This window comes from Phyllostomus hastatus, unplaced genomic scaffold, assembly GCF_019186645.2.
Source record: "Phyllostomus hastatus isolate PE091 unplaced genomic scaffold, TTU_PhHast_1.1 phas_contig_150, whole genome shotgun sequence".
Classification (NCBI taxonomy): domain Eukaryota; kingdom Metazoa; phylum Chordata; class Mammalia; order Chiroptera; family Phyllostomidae; genus Phyllostomus; species Phyllostomus hastatus.
Window position 1 is genome coordinate 26,836,688 of NW_025333611.1, and position 22,448 is coordinate 26,859,135.

The 22,448-nt window shown below is 56.1% G+C and overlaps 2 protein-coding genes across 27 annotated transcripts in view; one reads left to right on the plus strand and one right to left on the minus strand.

Annotated features, from left to right (window-relative positions):
* DIAPH1 (diaphanous related formin 1) overlaps positions 1–14,670 on the plus strand; it is an 86,242-nt gene extending 71,572 nt beyond the window's left edge. For 2 of the 5 annotated variants that reach the window (XM_045827434.1, XM_045827403.1), the window contains 10 exons: positions 1,062–1,156; positions 1,462–1,563; positions 1,787–2,026; positions 2,143–2,272; positions 3,048–3,172; positions 3,800–3,964; positions 4,114–4,249; positions 6,105–6,191; positions 10,578–10,640; positions 12,692–14,670. In XM_045827434.1, the coding sequence (XP_045683390.1) occupies positions 1,062–1,156; positions 1,462–1,563; positions 1,787–2,026; positions 2,143–2,272; positions 3,048–3,172; positions 3,800–3,964; positions 4,114–4,249; positions 6,105–6,191; positions 10,578–10,640; positions 12,692–12,849 (1,301 nt within the window). In that variant the 3' untranslated portion in view covers positions 12,850–14,670. The remainder of the gene's footprint in view (positions 1–1,061; positions 1,157–1,461; positions 1,564–1,786; positions 2,027–2,142; positions 2,273–3,047; positions 3,173–3,799; positions 3,965–4,113; positions 4,250–6,104; positions 6,192–10,577; positions 10,641–12,691) is intronic. The other 3 variants (XM_045827444.1, XM_045827412.1, XM_045827423.1) reach the window with 2 other exon arrangements.
* A 2,045-nt stretch (positions 14,671–16,715) lies between these two features.
* Positions 16,716–22,448, minus strand: part of LOC123807960 (protocadherin gamma-C4) — a 151,569-nt gene continuing 145,836 nt past the window's right edge. For all 22 annotated transcript variants that reach the window (XM_045822142.1, XM_045822128.1, XM_045822152.1 and 19 more), the window contains one exon: positions 16,716–18,694. In XM_045822142.1, the coding sequence (XP_045678098.1) occupies positions 18,468–18,694 (227 nt within the window). In that variant the 3' untranslated portion in view covers positions 16,716–18,467. The remainder of the gene's footprint in view (positions 18,695–22,448) is intronic.

Consider the following 22,448-nt stretch of genomic DNA (forward strand, 5'->3'; position numbering starts at 1 on the left):
ATTCCAAAGTAGTCCTTACCCAAATCTTTTCTTGTCCAGCTCTGTCCGAGGGCCCCTAGTGCTCAATGTGTAAGTGGTGTGAGAGAAAGCTGAGCAAGCAGCTCACCAGTGGCTTCAGGTTTTTTTCAGTTACGAGAAGCAAGATCTTAGAACAAATGCAAAAGCGGTGGGACAGTTGGGAGAATGGGGACATTTTGGTGGAGCTGCAAAGACAGCCCAGAGAGAGTGCGTGGGGAGGGACACTGGAAGGCTACCAGGCGGCGCTGAAGCCCCAGCTGCCTTTGGTGCCATCAAGGATTCATAGACTCTGATCTGCGGTGTTTGCGAGCATGTGCACCGACCCCGGGGTAAGAGCAGAGAAGTCAGACATCTGGACTAACCAGGGGCTGGAGGGAGGAGGAAGCCAGAAAACAGAAATAAGGGTAATAGAAATGGGAGTAGCAGTAGAGAATGAAGTGGTAGACTGTATAGAGTCTTGGTTAAATAGAGAAGACAAAGTAGAACTGATGCATTCACGGAAAATGGAGTGATTAGCTCTCTTCAGAGAGAGAGCGCGAGCACACTCCCATTCAGAGATTGGGGAGTGGGAGAGCTGGAAGGACAGGCAGTGTTTATTAGGAAGTGGGACGCGACAGTGAAGAACCCGAGCGTTTCTAGGCAGGGCTTGCGTTGGGGATGGAGTCATGAGAGTGGTGAACTGACTAAAAGAGAGTGGGATGAACGTCTTCAATATACGTAGACAGAGAAGACCCAAGACTTCTGGGAAGACAGGCAAGGGAGGAGTCACAGTGTTCGCAGAGTGAGGAGCTTGGATTGGTGCTGCTGGCGTGGGACGTCAGTGCAGGGGCCAATGAGCGGGAAAGCTGGGAGGTGGGGAACCCAAACGCGGGACTGGACCGGGAGCTTGGATTTTAACTGAGTGGGCAGCGTGGGGCTGGTGGGGGATTCTGGTAGTGACTCTTTTAGAGTCCTGTTAGGAAAATTGTCCAGCAAAGGGCTGGAAGATGGGCTGGAAGGAGGAAGAAACTGAGAACATGTCTTTATATTTCATTTTCCGGCAGCAATTTTTCTGGGTTCCTTCCGCATGCCCTATCAAGAGATTAAGAATGTCATCCTGGAGGTGAACGAGGCTGTTCTGACCGAGTCCATGATCCAGGTAAGGAGCGAGGCAGACGTGCTGGAGCCGGCTCTGTGCGTCCCTATGCACTGGCCTCACCCCCTCTGCTTGGAGGGCAGGGATCCTCCTCTGGCCTTGCTGACTTGAAGAATGCCAGCTTTGGGTAAGCGTCCATCTTTGGTGTTCAGGTGCTATCCTGCCATCTCACTGGCTGCTTCCCCCCCACCCCCCACCATGTCCACGTTTCCTTCTTAGTGGTGGTCCTTGGGCAGAGCGAGGGCATGACGGAGGCTCAAGCTGTCATCTCGTCCCCTCAAACTGAGACAGTCCCTTCTGTCTTTCAGAACCTCATTAAGCAGATGCCAGAGCCAGAGCAGTTAAAAATGCTTTCCGAACTGAAGGACGAATATGATGACCTAGCAGAGTCAGAGCAGTTCGGCGTGGTGGTGAGTGAGGCCTCTGGCCATAGTCTCTTCTGGGACCCCCATGCCCCCTCCTCCCGGGAGCGACCGGGGCACTTGCTGCTTGCCTCTTGTCTGTTTTGAACCTACCTTTCTCTCTCTCTCTCCTTCCTGCCCTGGAACTCAGAGCCTCCCAGAGGTGACTCAAGCCCGGAGCTTCTCACTTTTGTCTTCGCTGGTCGTAATGGCACTGCTTGTCTCCCCCTAGATGGGCACTGTACCCCGCCTGCGGCCGCGCCTCAACGCCATCCTCTTCAAGCTGCAGTTCAGTGAGCAGGTGGAGAACATCAAGCCTGAGATTGTTGCCGTGACTGCCGCGTGTGAGGAGCTGCGGAAGAGCGAGAGCTTCTCTAGCCTTTTGGAGATCACCTTGCTTGTCGGCAACTATATGAATGCTGGTTCCAGGAATGCGGGGGCTTTTGGCTTCAACATCAGCTTCCTCTGTAAGGTGAGCCCGAGGGTTAGAGCAGAACCACAGAGGGGAGGTCACTGGCCTCTGTGAGCACAGGGTGGCGAAGACTGTCGGCCTGAGGTGACCTCGCGCGAACGATTCTCTTCCCCAAGCTTCGGGACACCAAGTCCGCAGACCAGAAGATGACGTTGCTGCACTTCTTGGCGGAGTTGTGTGAGACCGAGTATCCCGACATCCTCAAGTTTCCAGATGAGCTTGCCCACGTGGAGAAAGCCAGCCGAGGTGGGCAGGCTGGGGCGAAGCTGGAAGGCGCTTCTAAGCCCCACTCGTCTCTGCACGGGGAGGGAAATAAGACAGTTTAGATTTTAGATCATTTTCAGTTCAGACTGTGTTAAGTGGGAATTAGAGAAGGTGCAGGCTTGATGTCTAAGCCATGAGGGAGGAGTATCAGGCAGAAAAGGGTCTGCATGTATAGCAGTGGGAGGTACTCTTTCCCTTCCCAGGGAGCCATAAAGCACAACTGGAAGAACAGTGGGTGTTTTTAGTCCAGAGCAATGGTTGTTCTCATTCAGAAAACATAGACGGGACTAACAAAAACCAGGCCTCACCATCCTGGAATTAGGTGAACAAAAAGCAGCTTTCAGGGAACAGATTTCTTTCCTGCCTCTATGTTTTTGTGGGTCTTCTGCCTCCAAACCCTGTTTTTGAAAATAAGTGGAAACCAAGATCCCAGGGGATTTCATAGATTTTTGTTGAATTAATACATTGTATGCGGAAAACGTATTTATACGTTTTACGTTGACTGGTAGTAGAGCGCGCGATAAAAACTACCCGCAACCAATGTGTTAAATGAAGCCTCTCGTCTCTGCTCGATCCCGTACAGCTTGCCGAGGGAGGCTGGAGGCCCCACTGGGAAGACGGGAGGAGGACGAGAGAGTGCGTGGGGGCGCTGGAGTGCCAGCTGTGTGTGTAGATTGGGTGCTCCGAAGGGTGGAGGCTGAGGGTCTGGGGACAGGATTTAGTAAGCTCTTCTTGTCTGTTTCTGTGTTTCCTTAAGTTTCTGCTGAAAACTTGCAAAAGAATCTAGATCAGATGAAGAAACAGGTTTCCGATGTGGAACGCGATGTTCAGAATTTCCCAGCAGCCACAGATGAGAAAGACAAGTTTGTTGAAAAAATGACCATATCCTTTCTTGAAAGGAGGGAGTTGCCCCTAGGAAGGGGCAGATCTTGTGGGGGGAGGATTGGAGAGGGTGGCCAACAGGATAGATCTGGCACTACAATTTTTTTCCCTTAAAATATTTTTTTCACTAAGTACATAGTTCCTGAAGGTATTTTCATTGTTACGGCAGGGAAAGCAAACCATGTAGATGAGCTGGAAGTCCCCCTGCCCATCTGCCCTGCCCCTGCCCATCTGCCATGCCTGTGTGCGCCTGGGCGCTCCCTCCACACTCCCCTTCCCAAGGTGCCCACTGCCGCTGGACTTCTTTCTGGTTTGCACGTCATGAATCTCTTTTATACAGAAATTGCACTGTACTCATTGTACCGCTTTTTGCCCGTACTGTATCTTAGCTGTCTCTGCAGCTGTGTGCAGAATAGCTTCTCCTATAACCGCCACCTCCTAGGCGTGCCACGACTGGTGTTTGCCATGCCCTTATGTTAGATAGAGAGGCTGCTTCTGGCTTTTGCTTCAAGATGAACAGTGCGGTATTGAACATCCTCGTGCACGCCAGTGCACATCTTTGAGTCTCCCTCTGGGCGGAGAAGTGGGTCTGCTTCTTGGCACGGGTCCTTGACTCGGCAGCTGCACAGCTTCGTGAAGGATGCACAGGAGCAGTACAACAAGCTGCGGATGATGCATTCTAACATGGAGACCCTCTATAAGGAGCTGGGCGAGTACTTCCTCTTTGACCCCAAGAAGGTGACTGTGGAAGAATTCTTCATGGATCTGAACAACTTTAAGAATATGTTTGTGGTGAGTGAGGAACACCTGCTGACTGACTCTTGAGCACATTCTTCACTTTCCAGTGGGTTTATATTGGTGGTGGGTGGGTTTATATTGGTGGTGGGTGAGCGTATGTGTGAGTGCAAACACACCCATGTGTTCTTTTTTTTTCTCCCCAGCAAGCGGTCAAGGAGAACCAGAAGCGGCGGGAGACAGAGGAAAAGATGCGGCGGGCAAAACTAGCCAAGGAGAAGGCAGAGAAGGAGCGGCTGGAGAAGCAGCAGAAGAGAGAGCAGCTCATAGACATGAATGCAGGTAAGAAGTGGAGGCTGGGTGGGCTGAGACAGAAGCATCTGGACGGTTTCTCTGTCTAGAATCTGGAGGCCAGAGAGAACAGCTCCTGTCTGAGCTCAGCTCCTGGCAAGTGACTGTTGGCAGCCTTGTCTCTCCAAGATCCTGCTGCTGGACTTTGAGCCCACCTCAGTTACATGCACAGGCCAATTCTCTGTGCTCAAACCCTCTTCTCTCCTTCGCTGGTTCCTGCATTCTGTCTCATCTCCCCAGTGACTTCAGGATTGCTGTAATACTGCTCTTTCCTTATGCCTGTCCGGAGTGCCGCTGGCCTCTTTTCACACCCTCAGCTAAGGCTTTTATTCTTTTCCCCACAGTGTTTTCCTGGCACTGCTGTCTTTTCGTGGTGGCTGGCCCTCCCTTTCTGCTTATTTCTCTAAGTACTGTGTCCTCAGTACCTCAGCACTGTCACACGCACCTTTCAGATTGTGAATGGATTGAACTTCCGGAAGGGGGCAGGGGAGCTGACCACCCTCTTCTTCCTTCAGCAGAATCTCTGTTTTACCACCAGAAGCATGTCTTTGTTGAAACATATGGCCTCAATTACTGGCCCTCTGTTTCCTGTCTCTGCTTCTTTCCTGCTGCTGATCCCTGCCCCCTCTGGCTGCTCCAGTGGAAATGCAGCACACACTGTGCACGGCACTGGGCTCATGCCGCCCTTCTGGAACCGAGAGGCTATGAGCCACCTAAGCGAGGGGTTTCAGGGCTGCCGGGCTTGGTGAGAATGAGAGTGCTGTGCTGAGCACGAGAGGCGAGGGCTGCTCCAACACCTCCTGCTCCAGGGGCCTTTCTTTGGAATCCCCTGTTGTAATATTCATCTTTTCTTTATACTCTTCTGGGGAGAAATTCCCTACTCTTACCCAGTTGTATAGGAGCCACAAACTATTCTAGCAATGCTATTTAAGCCCACAGCAAATATTCCTTTCCTTCCCCTGTTCTCCCCAGGCTCCTAGGATTTGCCCCCAGGTACTGTCTAGGACACAGTGGGTAAAGATAGAGTCCAGCTGGTGTGTGGGTTGAGGGCTGTACCAATCATCAGGTGACACAGCCGGCCTTGTCCTGGCTCTTGGATGCCCAGGGCAAGCAAATGAGGTTGGAATGTAGGTCAGTAGCATTGGTGATGTTAGCCAGCAGGTGGCGCTCGGAGCAGTGAGCCCTGCCATGTAGCTGGCAGCCTTCAGGCTCCTTGGGATTTCACAGTTTCAGATTTCACCACCCTGAGCTGTTGCCATGGAAACAGAGCCAGGCTGGAACAAGGATTCTACATTAACTCTTTGTATTCTGGCCGGGATGCTCCTCTTAACATACCCAGCTGCCCCTGGGAAGATGCAGCCCGGTGGGGTAACACTTCAGTGAAATGCACTGGAGTGGTTCTCTCTTACCTTTTCCTCAGCCCTGCTCTGAAACAGGAACCAGGCGCTACATGGAAGGTTTATGTAAATTTTATTAAGATACTTTAGGATAAAGAAAGTGAGGTATAGCTACTCATTAATTCCATAGTCCCAGGCTCTGTCCTGATCCTGGTCCTGGAGTTGGGCAGTTCTCCATGTTTGTCCTGACTGGGATGGGAAGAAGAGGGCGCTGCAGGAGAAGGTCCCAGCGTTTGCAGTGGCTAGTAGATGGTGAAACCTTGTGTTGGAGCCATTCACAAACATTGAACCTGGGCTGCGGCTGGGGGTTGAGCCTCCCGTCTGCTTTGAGTCCCCAGCCAGCACAGACAAGGGGGGAGCCAGGTAGACACCATGCGGGTTGTGTGGGGCTCAGCACACGCACACTGCTCGCGCTGAAGAGCTTGCTTCTCCATCTTTGTTCATGACAGAAGGTGACGAAACAGGTGTGATGGACAGTCTTCTAGAAGCCCTGCAGTCAGGCGCAGCATTCCGGAGGAAGAGAGGACCCCGTCAGGGTAAGTAAGCAAGTGGAGCCTCCCCCTGGGAAAGGGGCCTCTCTATCCCACGACCATCTTGTCTTGGGCTGAAGAGCCGGGAACGATTCTCTGAGAGGTTAGGAACTTCCCCACACTAGTCCTTGCCTGTGCAGTGGTTCGTGTAGTTCCCTCGTGCTAGAGAGCGCCGAGCTGGAGAACCGGGCTTGAGGGACTGCCCGCAGGTCAGTTACGGCTGGTTCTCGCATCTCTCCCCATCCTTGAAGCAGTGACCTGGAGCGAGCCAACCATGGTGCAGGACACAGAGATTTGGGTGGGCGTTTGAGTGTATAAACAAAATTGACCGAAGTGCAAAGAAAAAACGTCAGGAGTCCTTACTGTCAACTTCACAAGCAGAAGAGAGAGAGAGAATAAAAAGTATAAATCCTATAGAGAGAAGGTTGGGCATCGATATCTCCATACAGAGGAGCGTCTTGCCAACAGGATTGGGCTGTGTTGCAGGGCTTCCTTTTCCTTGGGCGCAGTGCGCACCCACGGCACGTGCCTTCCCCACTTACGCCCATGCAGTCTCCTCTCCCAGCCTGGCCTCCAGAGGATGTACATGGATTGTGCTGAGCCAGGGCCTCCAAGAAGAATTATGGGGCTGGGAGGACAAGCGATTCAGGCATTAGTGGGAGGAAGGGTCAGCAGTGAGTTTTCTCTGAAGGAAGTGTGCAGTGGCCTGCAGACTAGTCCACAAAAAGATTTATCCAAGGTGCCCCTCATGTGGTGTTGACCGTCATGTCAGCAAAGCCCCTTGGGGACTAGGAGTGATGGCTTCTTTCCAGGCCGAAGGGTGGGGAATACAGAAAAGGCCTTATTGAGGGTTTCCACTTCTGAGGGCATTTGAGCTGTGTTCCCGAGGCCCTGGCTCGGGCACACATGTAGGCCTGATGGGCATGGACTGTGCTTGAAGGTTATGTAAAGAGGAGGAGTGGTGCAGTTTGCTTTGGCCACTGCTTGGCTATTAACGCAGTGGTATCTGCAGCGCCTACGGTGCCTGGCACAGCCTGGAAAGGGGGCCGAGGGCCCAGACGGAGCACGAGAGCTCGCAGGCACTCAGAGTCCTGGCGCAGACGTCATGGGTCACTGTGAGTTTTGCCTGTTTTGACCGACTGCCTGTCTCTACCCATACTGGGAATACCAGGGGCAGATTCCCCTCAGAGGGCTCTTCTGTGGCACCTCAGAATCTTCTCCGCATTATGACTGTTACCCTCGTCTGACATCCTCTGAGTACCGCCTCTGGAGGGGAAGAGCGGGGGATTAGATGGGACGGGGCGTTTAGTCTATAGATCAGTGTTTGGGTAGAAAATGCAGCTGGTAGTGTTTCTTTTGTGTTTAGTCTTTAGAGGTTCTGCCCCGTGGTTTCCCACCCGCCATATAAGGCGACGTGGCCGTACATTAAGCATTTCCAGCCAAACGAAAGCACATTGCACCTCATGGATTTCCTCTGTCCTCTCAGCTAAGTGCCGACCTGCATCAGATTTGGTGGGGAATTCCCTTTCAAGCCTCTTCCTGTGGAAGTGTGCTGGAATCCCAGATGCTTCCCGTCCACAGGCAGCCAGACATCGGTGGCTTCCCTCAGCGGGGGGGGCGCGGGGGGGGCGGGGCGTGCATTCCCCACTCTTCCCGAGGGGAAGCCAGGGCTCCCGGGTGGAGGAAGCAGCGACTTTGTCAGAACCTAACTTTTCCACAGAGGACCCGAATTAGTCAAAGTACCGTTACCCAGTGTAAGAAGGAGTAGGACGAGGCTTATGATAGGAGATACTGATGCAAAAAGAAGGTGAAAATGAGAACTACATACTTTTTAAATTGGCTGCACCCTATAACCGTATCTTTCTGGGCCCTGGGCTCACGGAATATGGCTGAACACATCGGGGAGCATCGCTCAGGGGGGCGTCTGTAGTCACTCCCGTAAGCTCTTTAGACCTTGGTGCGCTCATCTCGTGCAGAGCGGTGAGGCCCTGGACTGAGTGTAATACCAGACAAGGCACTGAAGTGGGTGCAGAAAACACAGGACTAGGATCAAAAGACCCTGAGTCAAGTCTAACTGGTGCCGTCCTGGCGACCTTGCACAACAAGTTTGCGGGACCGGCTCTATCTCATGTGTAGAGGGGAGGGTTGGACGGAAATGGCCTTGGGGCCCTTTCCAGCTCTAATAGCTGTTAGTGTAGTGACAGTAGGGTTAAGAGGATAAAAAAAGGCTGGACCCAGGGGCCCCACTCTCAAACTGTAAAGGCTCTGGTGGCCCCAGGTTCTCGCAGTGGCCTTGGGACTCGGGATGGATTGGCTGTCTCTGACTGCCGCTCCGGGCCAGTTGCTCTGAGCCAAGAAGCAAGCGCTGCCAAGCAGACCTGCCTTGCGGCCCTCCTGGGTCCTGCAGAGGCAGCTGTCCTATTCAGAGGAAGACACTAACCTTCTCCCTAGGATTTAAAGGAATGTTAAAAAAAAAAAAATCTTCTGTCTCTGGAGACCTGAGGGAGGGACCAGCACACAAAGCCCACATTGAGCAGTCGGAAGAGGAGGGCCACTATCGGGGCCGGCACATTCAGAGTGACACGCACACTGCGGTGACCGCAGGGTGTGGGGGGACAATGGTTCGAGTGTCCAGGGGAAGAATCCATGTGATTATGTTACTGCTCCTATTTCAGGCTCATGATTGAGTCTGCTTGTGGTTTAATGACTCAACTTTATGTCCATGTCTGAATTGCAGTCTCTTCTATACAGGCCATCTGCTCACTGGGAGAAAGTCAAGGGAAGAAAGACATTCATCCCTCCCTTCCCTTCCCTCTCCTACTTCCCTGCTCCCCTGAAGACTGCCTGCACGAACAGAACCTTAGACTTGGGAAGGACTCTAAAACCCGCTAGCGATTAGCACCTCACCTCCTCAGACCCAAAAGGAATTAAGACTCAGATACGGCCTAGCCCAGGGCTGCAGAGCTGGCCCGCCTCTGCGCAGCCGCGCCCAGGGCTACTTGCACTAAGCCTGCACCGCTGGACAGCAGGTGGCAGTGACCTTCGGGGTAGGCCACAAATACCCTTCCGTGCCTCCCAGCAGGGAGAGCCCTGGGCGTGGTGGAACTGCTTCAGACAGTGTTCCGACGACCACTGTCCATAGCAGGTGAAGAGTGTTTCGTGTACCACTACTCACTCTTCCTCCACTTCCGTGAAAGTGGGACAGGAATTGTAATTAGGAGACTGAGCAGTAATGAGTTCTTTAGGAGGGTAATGATCGCCCCATCTGTCCTACTTTCCTCTTCCCTAAGGAAGCTTATTAACAAGAGCACTTCCTCTTCAGTAGTAGTTCCTAGCCTGTGTTTTTATAAATGTCTTTTTCCAGGCCACTAACCTTTTTCTGATTCATCTACATAGTGTTGTATGGTTGATTTTGCTGGTGTTTCACCCCCAACTTCTGGGAATCTGGCCTCAGCTTCGACCGAGGTCTCGAGACTGTTCCCTTTCGCCCCCGTCTGCGGGGCGGCTCGTTCCCTTGTGACTTAGAAGCGCTCCCTGGTCTCGGGTGGGCAGAAGGGGTGTCCGCCTCCGCGGCTGCTGTTCAGTCGTCCCAGCAGTGCTCCAGTTGGGGAAGTGAGGGGAGGGTCAGTTTTTCCAGACTGTCCGAGCTGCCCAGCTTCACCGGGGCCCTGAAGACACAGTGGGAGCGGTGTCCTTGGTTCTGTTCCCGGTTCTGATGAGAGCTCTCGTGGCCAATGCTGGCCTTTGGCTCCCCGCTGACCATCCACTTCTGGTTTGTGTGAACTCTCACGCATCAGAAGCTTTTCGATTCTGTTAAAATCTGGAAGCATTGTTCGATCAGGTACAACTGGTGTCGCCTTGGTCGGGAGGAAGAAGCCAGAGAGAGGAGGCTGAGACCCGCCCCGCGTGGACTCTGACGTCCCCCTCATGGCCGAGGACGGGTGTCCCGGACGGAGGCCTGGGGTTGGAGTCAGAAGTCACTTCCACGCGTGCACATACTTCCCCCGTCACACACTCTCACACACAGATAGTTGCAGATTTTCTGAGCCTCTGGAGACTAAATTCAAAGGAGCAATGGAGTGGTACTACTGCTTTCCCAGACGTGAGGAGCAGGACCGGAGAGGGCAGGCTTTCAGAAGAGAGTGGAAACTAGGGGGTCTGAGGAAGAAGTTGCTGGAGAGACTGAGAAGGAAGACGGGAGAAGCGTGTGCTGCAGACCATGTTGGTCGCATTGCGGGGCGCTGTTCCTCCTGGCCCGAGGCAGTATTTTATGTGTGTGGTCCAAGGAGTGGTTCCCGTGACAGCCCCGGAGTCACACCCCCCACCTGCAACCAGGTGGCCTCGTGTCTGTCTGTCGGTCAGGGCCTTCACTCTCCTTTCTCCTCTTGTTAGACAGCCCCCTGTGCCCCTGGGAGGAGGAGGAGGAGGAGGAGGACACCCGCAAACTGGTAACCGGTGGGCATGCTATGCGTTCCCTGCTGCCCTGTCGGTCGCCTTTGCCGTGTGAACACAGTGGTTCTGCAGAGAAGCTAACAGCCCTGGTGATGACTTGGGCCCTCTAACCCTTTTGGCTTCTGCCCTCTCTAAAGCTTTTTGCTGGTCTGAAGAAGGCACAGGTGTTCTGGATGCTTTGTTCACTGGCTCCTCTGGACCCCTTCCCTCAAGCGGGGCGCAGCTGCCTGCATGTTAGGAGTGAAGCCTGCGTGTGGGGGGTGGAGCCTGCGTGTAGGGTTGGAGCTGCGTGTAGGGTGGAGCCTGCGTGTAGGGGTGGAGCCTGTGTTTAGGGGTGGAGCCTGCGTGTAGGGGTGGAGCCTGCGGTTAGGAGAACCAGGCTTCCTCTCTCCCTGCTCCTTTCGGATTTACATGCTGCTTTCTCCACTCAGCTTTCCCATGACCCGGCAAGTGTTTGTTTTTTAAATTGGGATACAGACCACATGCCTAAATACACCCTTTTAAAGAATACAATTCAGTGTTTTTCAGTATATTCATAAGGCCGTGCACCCATCACCACTATCTAATTCCAGAATATTCTCATCACCCCAGAAGGAAAGTCCACACCCATTAGCAGTCGCTCCTCATTGTCCCTTCCCCCAGCCCCTGGCGACCACTAATCTACTTCCCTGTCTCTATGGCTTTGCCCATTGCAGACACTTGGCAGAAATGGAATCAGCATTCGTGGCCTCTTGCGTGTCCTGCCTTCTCCCCGGGCAGGCAGCTGTGGGTGTGCCTGCGGTCTGTCCATGCGGCTCCCCGGCCGTGGGGAGAGGCAGGCAGCACAGTGCCAGGGGACTGCCTTTGTGTTCAGGGAACGGGCTGTAAATTTGGATTCCCCGAATGAATGTGAGGGTCCCGGGAACAGCTTCCAGCAGCTAGAACAGCAGCTCGTGGATTGATTGGTTCCTCACAGTCCCGTAGCCCACTGGCCTGGTGTCTCTTTGTAGAGGCCACTTCCGGCCATCCCTGACCCTAGCTCTGTTTTCCCCAACTTCGCTTCATCACCCCGTTCCCCATCCCCACCCCCCAGACACGCAGTAGGGCCCTTGGCATTGCTGTCCTTGCGGGGTGGGGGGGTGAGCTAGGTGTGTGCGCATCTGGGGGGAGGGCGGGAGGGTTGGGGGCATGCGCGGCAGTGTGACAGGCATGTGATGTCAGCATGGGCTGCCGCTCCTCTTTGCAGAAGCCCCCCTGGGGTTTTGCCCTCAGCCTCGGAGCTTCCTGGGAAGTGCCCACAGAACAAGAGGAACACTGTTTGCTAGGCTCGAGGCTGTTTAATTCCAACAGCATTGCGAGGAGAAAACTGACTTTGGGGGCTTTCTCTCTCTTTGAGTGACATAGTTAGCGCTTGGGCCTTGTTCTGTCTCACTGTCTTCAAACCCTTGTGTTGTTTTTTTAGTTTTTAAAAAAGCTTCAATTTTAGAGAGAGGGAAAGGGAGAGAGAAAGTAAGAGACACATCGATGTGAGAGGGGAACATCGACTTGGCTGCCTTCCGAAGGTGCCGCAGTCGGGGACCAAACCGGCCGCCGAGGCCTGTGCCCCGACGGGAATGGAACCCCTGGCCTTTTGGTTTGTGGGACTTCACTCAACCAACTGAGCCACACTGGCTGGGGTTATGCTGTTTTTAAAAATATTTTATTGATTGATTTCAGAGAAAGAAGGAGAAACATTGACTTGTTGTTCCACTTATTCGCTCATTTATCGGTTGATTCTTATACGTGCCCTGACCAGCATCGAACCCTCACCTTTGTCCTGTTTTCACACGGAAAGCAAGAGCGTGGCTTGCGCTCCTGCCTGCGCCATACTCTCTTAATATTTGCTGCACCCTGACCCAGGGGTGTATTCCACATCTTCCTAGGTCTCTGCTCCTCCTTCAAAGTAGGACCCTCTGAGAACTGGACAGGGCAGCCACGTTTGTGTGGCATCTGGCTATAAACGTCTGCCCTAGAGTTCAGAGCGGGTCAGAGGCTGGGCTTTCTGTGAACAAAATCTCTCGTGTCTTCTCTTGCAGCCAACAGGAAGGCTGGGTGTGCTGTCACCTCTCTGCTGGCCTCGGAGCTGACCAAGGATGATGCCATGACTGCTGTCCCTGCCAAGGTGCCCAAGGGCAGTGACGGAGTCCCCACGATCCTGGAGGAAGCCATGGAGCTGGTTGGCCGTGCCAGCTAATCTGGGTCCTGTGGCCGTGGCAGCTCCTCGGTGAGGCGCAGACCGTCCTGCCCTGCAGCCTGTGCCTGAAGGATCGTGGAGATTCCCCATGGGGTGGCCGCTCCCATCACCCGACCCTGTCTTCCTCTCTGGCCTGCTGCTCTCTGTACATGACATTCGGCTTCAACTGCCTGGAGGCCAGAAGGAAGGGGCAGTGTAGGGGAGGCCTGAGCCCAACCCAGCCGGCCCTGGCTGTTGCATTACCAAAGCAGGCTCCGTGTTTGCTGCTGCCTTAACCCCAAGTGTCTCCCCTCTGTTACTTGGAGGCCTGTCTCAGACAAGGCCTGCCTGCTCTCTCAGCCCCTGGCTTTCCAGTGGGCTTCCTGTAGGTCAATTTTGCTGAGTTTGTGCTTTTCTTTTGTGGTTTTTCTGGCCCTGAGAACAGCATGGGGCTTGTGAACTTTTGGGCTTTACCCCGCCTTTCATTGCTGTCACCTCTCCGCCTTTCCACCCTTTCTTCTCCTGGCAGTTATTTATTGCTAGCGGTGTGGCATGGGGAGCTGCTTCTAAGGAAGTGGGGGGCACATCCCACTCTTACTCCACCTTCCTGAGAAAGGCCTCCCACAGCAAAGAGGACCACTTTTATCCGTTCCACTGTGGCCTTGGCCAGAGCGTGTGGGCCGGCAGGAAGGACACAGAGACCCCATGGGGTCTGCCCCAGCCTGCTGCCCTGCTTTGGGCCCTTGCCTCTCTGGACCCTCTGCACCAGCCCCCGGCTACCGAGCCGTGGTCTCACCCCGTGCCCTCCCCGGAGCTCTGGTGCGTTGCATCTGGAGTGTGGGCTGCATTATGACCGTCCCAGCACCTCACCCTCTGTCTCCAAGAAAATGGGAGGTGGAGCCTCCTGGCTGAGAAATTGTTTTGCAAATGGATCTATTTTTGTATGAGATTTTTTTTTTTTAAGAAAAATAAATCTTCCTTTCCCCCTTTTCCTCCATAATATAAGAGGCTTGATGGCAGGTTCCAGAGTCTTTGGGGCTACTCTCCTCGGGCCTCAGTCCTGGCCAGGCCCTGGGACCTGCGCCTCAGCTGCCATGCCTCTGGGCCCTCGGGGCGGTGCAGCTGCTCCGCCAGCGTCGGGTGTGCACAGGAGGAAGCTCCTCTCTGGTTGAGTTGAACCAGGCCTGAGGGTAGTGGGAGCTCTGAGACCACAGAGTTTTTATAAATTTAATATATTTATCAAGCCAAATGTGCAGATGCTAACTGGACACTCTGGGGGAGTGGGCACAGGAGTGCCCCCACACTTTGCAGCCCTGCGCCCTTCTGAAACAGTGGGTAGGCCACACTGTTCCGTGGCCCCGGCCTCGGGAAGCTCAGACTCTGGCTCAGGTGGCGCTGTGCCCTCCCTGTGCTGCTTTCATCTGCCCACCGCCAGGCAGGGAGAGAGGAAAGCACTGCTAGGACTAGGCCCAGAACCGTGGCTCCAGCATGCCGGAGTCCTTAGGGAGACGGAGGGCACTTGCAGGAAGCCCAGTGGCTGGGAAGAAGGGCTCCGGTTGCCCGGCCTGTGTGGGGGCAGCGGCAGCTGCTCGGAGCTGTTCCCGGGAAGCCTGGCATGAGGGGCCTGCTGTTCCCTAGGTCCCCTCCTTCTGCCTGCTGACATCTGGGGCTTTGACCCTTTCTTTTTTAATCTACTTTTGCTAAGATGCATTTCATAAAAAAATAAGTAAATAAGGGACAAAATGCAAACCTGTTTCCCTCACCTCTTGGGCTTCTGGGATGTCATCACCTCCAGTTTGTTGGGTTTGTCTCCAACTGTTAATAAAGCATTGAAACTACTGCTTTACCGCCTCCTGTGTGAATGTCGGAGCTGTTCTTGCTCTTATCCAGGCTCTTCCGTCTTGTCCTGCCTCAAATCCCTGGTTAGCCTGACAGATCATTGTCAAGAAGTCCCAGGTGCCCTTCCTGTGCCAGACGCTGGCTGGCGTTGATGGTTAACATGTGGTGGCTTCTGCCTGCGGTTTGCATAAAGGAGTGGGGCCCCGTTCAGTCCAACGCCCCTCGTCATTGCTGCCTCCTGGCTTGGAATTGCCTGGAACCCTTAAATTCTGCCCAGCTCCCTTGCTCCCAGGTGTCATAGTTTCCTGGCAATACCTGTGCCTCTCCCTGAGGGAAACATCTGACTCCTATTCTCCTCTCCCCTCCCCCCACCCCCGTTGATGGCCACACACCAAGATCCAGACTGGAGGGGCTGACACGGGTGGAAGCCTGAGCCTGCCCAGCGGAGGTCAGACGCCAGAGGTCATGCTCCGGATGACTTGCTGCTCCAGAGTCATACATGTCTGAGCACGTGCTGACCTGCACAAAGAAACCTTACAATCTATGCGCAGGCCCAGAATAGGCAGGGAGGGGCCTGGAGGGGACCACAAACCCATTTGGGCAGGCTCTGGAACTGGAAATAAGAGCCTTTTAAATAGCCCTGGAGCCTGGGCAGCTGCCTCCCTAGTCAGGCTGGAGATGTGGGGTGGGCTGCCTGCTTCCTCTTTCCCTCCACCCCAGAGGCCACGCGTTTCTGGCTCAAAGCTTCATAGGCACACATACCAATTAGGGGACCGGCCACAGCTGCTCACGCTCTGCCAGTCTACCGCCGTGCCTAGAATAGAACCCAGGCGCCCGGCTCCCCACCCTCTGCAGCCTGGCTCTCAGACGCAAAACCCTGCTTCCATCTCAGCAGCTGCGCACACCACCCTCTCTCCCACGCAGGAAAGTCACCCCCGGATGCTTAGTTGGAAGGCTTGGTTTCCATGACAACAGACTGAAGGACCCAGCTCTGAGAGGCTCCGCGCCGAGGCGGCCCAGAAACGGCCTCCTCCCTCCCGGTGCTAGGGCACACCCTCACTGGCCCGCCCGTTCACCCCAGTGGGTCTGCCTTTCTCTCCTTCTGCCCCTCCCGGCCTTCCCTCCCTCTGTGCCTCTTGCGGCTTCTCAGGCTGCGGCCACCTAGGAATCCCACTGTGCTTCGAGGAGACGGGCTGAGCAGGCAGAGAGACGGGCGAGCGGACCAGTGAATGGAAAAGCACGAAGAGAGGGGAAGGTGGGAGGGCGACCTGAAGTGGGCTATCTCATTTCCAGTCCTTTCAGTCCCCTAGACCACCCCCGCACAAGAAGGCGAGCCCTCCAATTTCCTTGGCTCCGCTGCTGAGAGACGCGCGGGAAGGTGAATTCCAAGCGGGGAAACTGAGGCCCACGCTACGGACGCGGACGCGGACTTCGAAGAATCGCCTCGGGCATCCCCTGCCTCTCTGGCGGTGTTCCCAAATCGCCGAGGCAGCGGGGGCGGAGGGAGACGGGCAAAGAAAGTTCCCCCGCCCCCTCCGCCAAGCCCGCTAAGGCGCTCGGAGGTAGTCGGCGCGGCTGCGAAGGGGCTGGCACTAAGGAGACATTCCCCGCCCCCTCTGCAGCGCGGTTTGCTGGGCGCCAACCCGCGTCCGCCCCCGCGCTCGGGTCTCCTCTTCTGCCTGGAGACTGGCGCTCTGTTAGCCCTGGCACGGAGACAGCCGCGCATCCCACTGCGCACTCAACTGCACACCGACACGCCGCGCTGACGTCCCTCCCCCACAACGGGCCCGCGAGCCGATGACACACGCGGTATCCAGATCCGCCCGCACACTGAGTCAGTCGCATGCTATTACATATGCAAGAGGGTCTTGCGAGCATACACAGTCACGTTTGATAGTCAAACGCAGACTCACGGCGACCACACCAGACCAACACGCAAACGCCATAATTGCCTCCCGATCCCGCTCTCCGCCCAGCATGCACCCCTCAGCTCGTTACTTCATCCAGACGACTCAGGAGCTTCCATATTTAAACAGAAACGTTCAAACTTTCAGAAGAAACCTTTTTATTTTTTTTCAAAGAAAAAAGCCATATAAATATTAGAGTATAAAACTTGCGTGAAACACAGGAAAGGGGTGGGGAGCTACGTGACTATGCCAGGAGAAGCGCTTATAGGAGTCAGTATTGGGGAGGGGGTCGCCGCAGCGCGTGGACACAGCACAAAACACAGCACGGGCCGCCGCAGGCAAATTCGAGGACAGACGGCTGCGCGGGGCCCGCTGCCCGCTGCCACCTCGCCATCACAGGGAAGCACACCGCACTACACTATTGGCTATTCTACACCAGCCAAAGGAGGGAGGGAGGGAGGGGTCTCTACACTACTGTAAGGACTAGGGTGGGGTTCTCACTCAGCCCCGGTGCGTGAACGGGACTCGGGGGTAGAAGTGGGTGGGCAGAGTTAGGTTTATGCACAAGGAGGCACTAGGGACTTGAACCAGGCCCTGGCCACTAGGGGGCACACCGGGGGCCTGGGCAGTGGCCTTAACAGAGAAGAAATGGCACCTGGCAAGGTGAAGGACCGAGCCTTGGGGAATGCAGGGGCCCCGTGGAGAAGACTGATCCTGCGGCTGAGACGTTCTGTCCACTTAATCCCTGCTCTAGCCCCTCTGCCTCCCCAGCCCAGGAACCATGAACGGCCTAGCTGGCCTGGGGGTGGGGGGGGCATACTGATCCTTCCACTATTGGCACCTCCGGAGTACCCAGCACCCACAGAGGCCCCTCTGATCTCTCCAGGGGACCTGGTCGCGAACCTGCTCAGACCTTCCTCGGACTGTAACGCCAGTTGAGATCATTGGTGCTGGCCGCTCAGCCCCGAGCCTGTGGGAGATGAGGGTCCAGCCCGGTTCTTGGTTTATGGCTGGAAAGCTCTGGTCAGTACCCTGGGGACATACAGAGCCTCCTGATAACTGTTAACTGATGGGTCAAGGTGTATCCACCCTCTCCCCGCCACATACATACTCTTTCCTTCTTTGTCCGACCACCCCACACCGTCTTGGAACATGCAGTGAAGTCTCTGGTTTAGGGAGGGGCAGCCACAGCATGCAGTGGGAACATCAAACAATGAAAAACAAAACAAAACGAAACAACTGGTCCCTAGGGCATCGGGAAGAGGCATGGCAGCAAAATGCCCTCCCTGAATCCAGCAAGCATCAGTACCATGGAATGGTGACCGTGTCTCCCAAAACATGAGCTGGGTCTCAGGCTGAGGAAGGAGGCGAAGGCCTGGCACCAAACCACGCTTTGGGGGAAGTTTGAGAATTGAAGGATAGGCCAAGAGGTCACGATGCCCTTTCAACTCTTCAGAACTAGGAACCTTTTTAGGTCACCAGGTACCTCAACACCCCAACCGCCTTACTGAAGAAAGAGGAGCTGCTGAAGGAGGGGGTGGCATGGGCGGGAGGGGGCGGGCGGTGGTCCTGCTGGGGCCTGACTGGGTTTGGAGGTGGAGGAGTTCAGCTGTGACTGCAGCAGCGCGACCAGTGCTGCGCGCACTGCCCCGCGGCCCGCGGCACAGCCGTTGATTGGACGGGGGTTCCCTGCGGAACTCCCTTTGCATATTCGATCCCCTGGGGGCAGAGAGGGGTGTTGACTGGGCACTTGTTTCTGTTTCCCAAGGGGAGCGTGTCCCGGGCCGCCAGGATCCTGGGGGTGAGCCCTGGAGACCCCGGTCCTGGGTCCAGGTGGGAGAGGCGGGGCGGGCTGGGGGGAGCGGGCCCTGTGGCTCCAGGCCGGCCTCCGCTTTACTTCTTCTCCTTCTTGCCTGACTTCTTCTTGTTGCCGTTTCCGCCTGCCGGGGCCTTGCCGTCCCGCTTGCCCGCCGCGTTGGTCAGCGTGGCGTTGCTGCCGGGGATGTAGACGTTCTGGCGGTAGTCGGGCACGTGCTGCAGGGTGAACTGGGGCCCATAGCGGGCGCTCAAGCCCATGGTGCCGGCGCCCCCTCCCAGGGTGGAGCTCCCGTCAGCAGCTTCTGCAGAGACAGAAGAAAGTCAGGGGCTAACCTCTGGGTCCCCCACTGTCACTCTCCTGGAGGACAAGCAGTTAATGAATGCCAGCCAATCACGAAGCCCGGACCCCCCTGAGCCCAGGGAAGACCAGCTCCATCACAGGGGGCAGAGGTAAGGGTTTCTGGACTAACAGCCTAGATTTGATCCCTAGTTCTTTTACCTATTCACCCGAGGCAGGGGCTAAAAAGATGCTAGCTGTTCCTTCTCTCTGGGCTGAGGCACTGGCTCTCAAACCCTCGCCCCGGCCCTTCTCAAGGGAGCCGCTCGGGTTTCCACACGGGGCTGTGGGCCTCTGGGGCCCTTCCGCCATGGCTTGTCCATCTTCCTCTCCCCCTTTTCCAGCCAGCACCCGGCACACAGCGGGTACTTTGCAGTTCTGTTACTGACCAGGAGCAGGCGCTCTTCCAGGCATTCACTTCAGAACCGCAACTGCAGCCTGCTCTGCGCCAAGCCCTTTGCTAGATGGTGCACGTGCAAGACGCTTCTCACCTCAGCTCGACAGCCCAGCCAGGCATGCGGTGAGGCCCGCACTTCACAGATCAGGGAAGCAAGGCTCCGAGAAGGTAAGACTAGCCCGTGACCAAACCAGCCAGCACAGGGCCGAACAGGGGTGAGGCCTGAGTGTGTGTGAGTGCAGGGAGGGCACGCACCAGCAGCAGCAGCAGCAGCAGCATGGCCCCCAAAACTCCTCTCTGGGTAAAGGAGAGGAGAGGAGACAGAGCGCGCAGCCTTCTACGGGGCTGAGCAGGTGACGATCTCGGGACATCATCTCAGGCTCACAGTGTCAGAGCCAGATGACATCAAAGACAGTGGCCTGCCCCAGAAGACACAGGGGTCCAGGGCAGCACACACCCTGGCCTCGGCTCAGCCTCACCCGGGAGCGTGTCAGAAAGCCGGACTCCCGGAGTCGGCCTTCGAACAGCTCTCCGGGCGGTCTGTGTGCACGTCCCAGGGAGAGACGCTCAGAAGCGGGCTTTCGTGAGGCGTCAATGAGGCAGCGCTTCGCCCAGGGCCCAGGCACTGCGTGCTCGCTGCTGCGGTCGTCATCCCCACCCGGCGCGTCGTTGCGCCGCGCGCGTGTGCGTTAGGGGGAAGGAACTGGGAGCTGGATGGCTTCGCCTGAGCTCGCGGGCCACGGAGCCCTCCTGCCGGCCGTGGGAGGGTTAAGGCCCCAGGCCGGCAAAGGAGCTTTCCCCTGGCCTCCCTCTGCCCCCGCCCCAACCCTGGGGGTGAGTAGAGAGGGTGACTAAAGCCTGGAGAAGCTGAGTAATCCTGGGACACCGACCAGGGATTGAGAGAGACAGGAAGTATTTTCAAAGAATGGCATGAGGGGGGAGGGGCGTGAGAGAAGGCAAGGACGGATGAGCCTCGTCTTTCCGCCTTCTCACTCCAGCGGCTCAGGTTTCTATTGGCTCCATTTCAAATCCCCAATCCCCGATCAGAGGACCTTGGGGGTGGGGAGGGAGCAGCTGCCCATTTCCTTCTCTTTTCCTCCCTCCCCCAGCCCCTTGGCCCCATGGACATTTCTCTGTTTCCCTAATTGACTCCAGGAGGGAGCTGGGACCTCGACTGCTGGCCCCCTCCCCTCCCACCTTCCCTCTTCCCGCCTGGGAATGGAGGGGCTGGGGGAGGGGGCCAGCTCTGGCCTCAGGAGCCAGGACTGCAGAGTGATGTAGAGAAGAGCCAGAGAGAAACAGGGAGGAGGGAGGCAGAAACAGGAAGGAAGGATGGGCTTGACTGGTAGCTGGAAGCTAGGCCCACCCACGTCCCCCATGCACCCAAGACCCCTGAGGAGCCCCGCTGTGAGCGAGACCGGCAGAGCCAGCCCTGACACCAGCCGGGCCTTACACGGTGCAGTGGAGTTGGGCTGTGTGACCTTGACCCAGGCCCTGCATGACTGGGGCCTCAGTTTCCCTGTCTACAAATGTGAGGGGGAGACGTTGGATTGCAGGCTCTGGCCTTCCTTAGAAGCGGTTCTCCAACAGCCCCTCCTTCTACCCTACACCGGGCTGGGGCCAGGACCTTCCCTCGGTCCTGAGAGAAACCGACTTTGAGGAGCAGCAAGAAAGAACCTGAGTGCCCTCTGCTCTGGAGGAGGTGGAAGCGGTGCTGGCCTCCTCTCCTGCGCCAGCCTCACCTGGGAAACCGGCTCCAGGCCCAGTAACCTGCAACCTCCCGCAGGTCCCGCCTCGCCTCCCGGGGACTAAGGCAGCACTCCAGAGCAGCCCAGCCCAGCCCAGCGAGGTCTGGTCAAGCTAGACCTCAGCCAGATGACCTGCAAACCACAGGCTCCTTGAGAGCACACCTCCTCCCTGAAATGTTTATTTAAGAAGCCTCCCAAGTGTCCTTACTCTCTCCCTCATACTCACTCCCCCTCAGCAGCCCCACAGACCGGCTGGGCTGGGCTCCAGGAACCTCTCTGGCTCCAGGGCAAGGCACTGGGTGTGAAAGTGAGAGTGGGGCCTGACCCGACCCCTCCGACCCCTCGGCCCTCAGGGGCTGTCCCCAGGGCCCGGCTTACACTCAGGTCAGGCCCTGCGTGGGCCGGAGGCCGGAGTCCTGAGAGGGAGGCAGCCTGCAATGACCCAGGGGAACTTCTAGGAGGGTTTGGGGCCATAAATACTCCATTTCTGTTTTTAAAGTCTGGATTTAGGCTAGAAAGCCTGCTTCCTGGCCTTAGGGCTCAGCACCACAAGAGCTAAATATACCTGACTGTCTGTTTACTTCCCTCAAGATCCCGACTTGGCGTCTCCCCAGAGCCGGCGCCGCCGCTGTTCACACTCAGCATCTGGCCTCTCGGGCCACTTCCGACCCTTCCCAGCCGCAGTCCTGGCCTTGCCCAGCCCCGCAGACAGCTGGGGGACGCTGGCCAGATTTAGCGGCAAAAATACAGGGCGCTCAGTTAAATATGAACTTCAGGTCGATGACGACGAGCAAGGTTTCAGCGCTGTCTGTCCTGCTGCGAGCGAGCGTGCGGGCCCACTTACGCTGGGTATTAGTTGTTGTCTGTCTGGAGTTAAAGTTTAACTGACCATCTTGTGTTCTATCTGGCCACCCTCACCTGGGGGAATAAGGCAGGGCAGTGAGAGTTCAGCCTCTAGAACTGTTTAGCTGAAGGGGACACTGAGGCTGGATCTCAAAGCAGACATGGTCATTGGAGCAGAGAGGACATGAACCTGGGAGTCGGGCCAGTTTAGAGTGGCCAGTCTGCTGCCTTGGAGAAGTGACTACTCAGTTCTCCGGTCAAGTGGAAGTACTCAGACGTGCCCTGCAGAGCGGCTGAGGGGCTGGTCGGCATGAGGCCCATGAAGGGTGTCTAACACGCGCCTGGGATGGTACGCAGGCGTGGGTGTGGTGACTGTGTTTGATTCTACCTCGCTGTCCACCCCCCAGCCCTCCACGCAGGAGGGCAGGGCTCTCAGCCACTGTACATTCCCCCACCGGCCTCTGTGTGAGCCCGGGATTTGCTGCTCCAGGAGCCAGTCCTTACGAACAGGCAGTATTCTAATTCTGTCTTCCTTCTACTCCTATGTATGGATCAATAAAGATCGTAACTAATCAGTTTTGGCCACTACATATTGTGCCCTTCCTCTCTGCCAACTCTGTGCCGAGGCCTGATACCGGCCCTCTCGACCCCACACGAGACCTGTTATTACTGCGCCCATTTCAGAGTCAGCGCCTGTGAGGCCCGGAGGGGCTTGGGAACGTGCCCGAGGA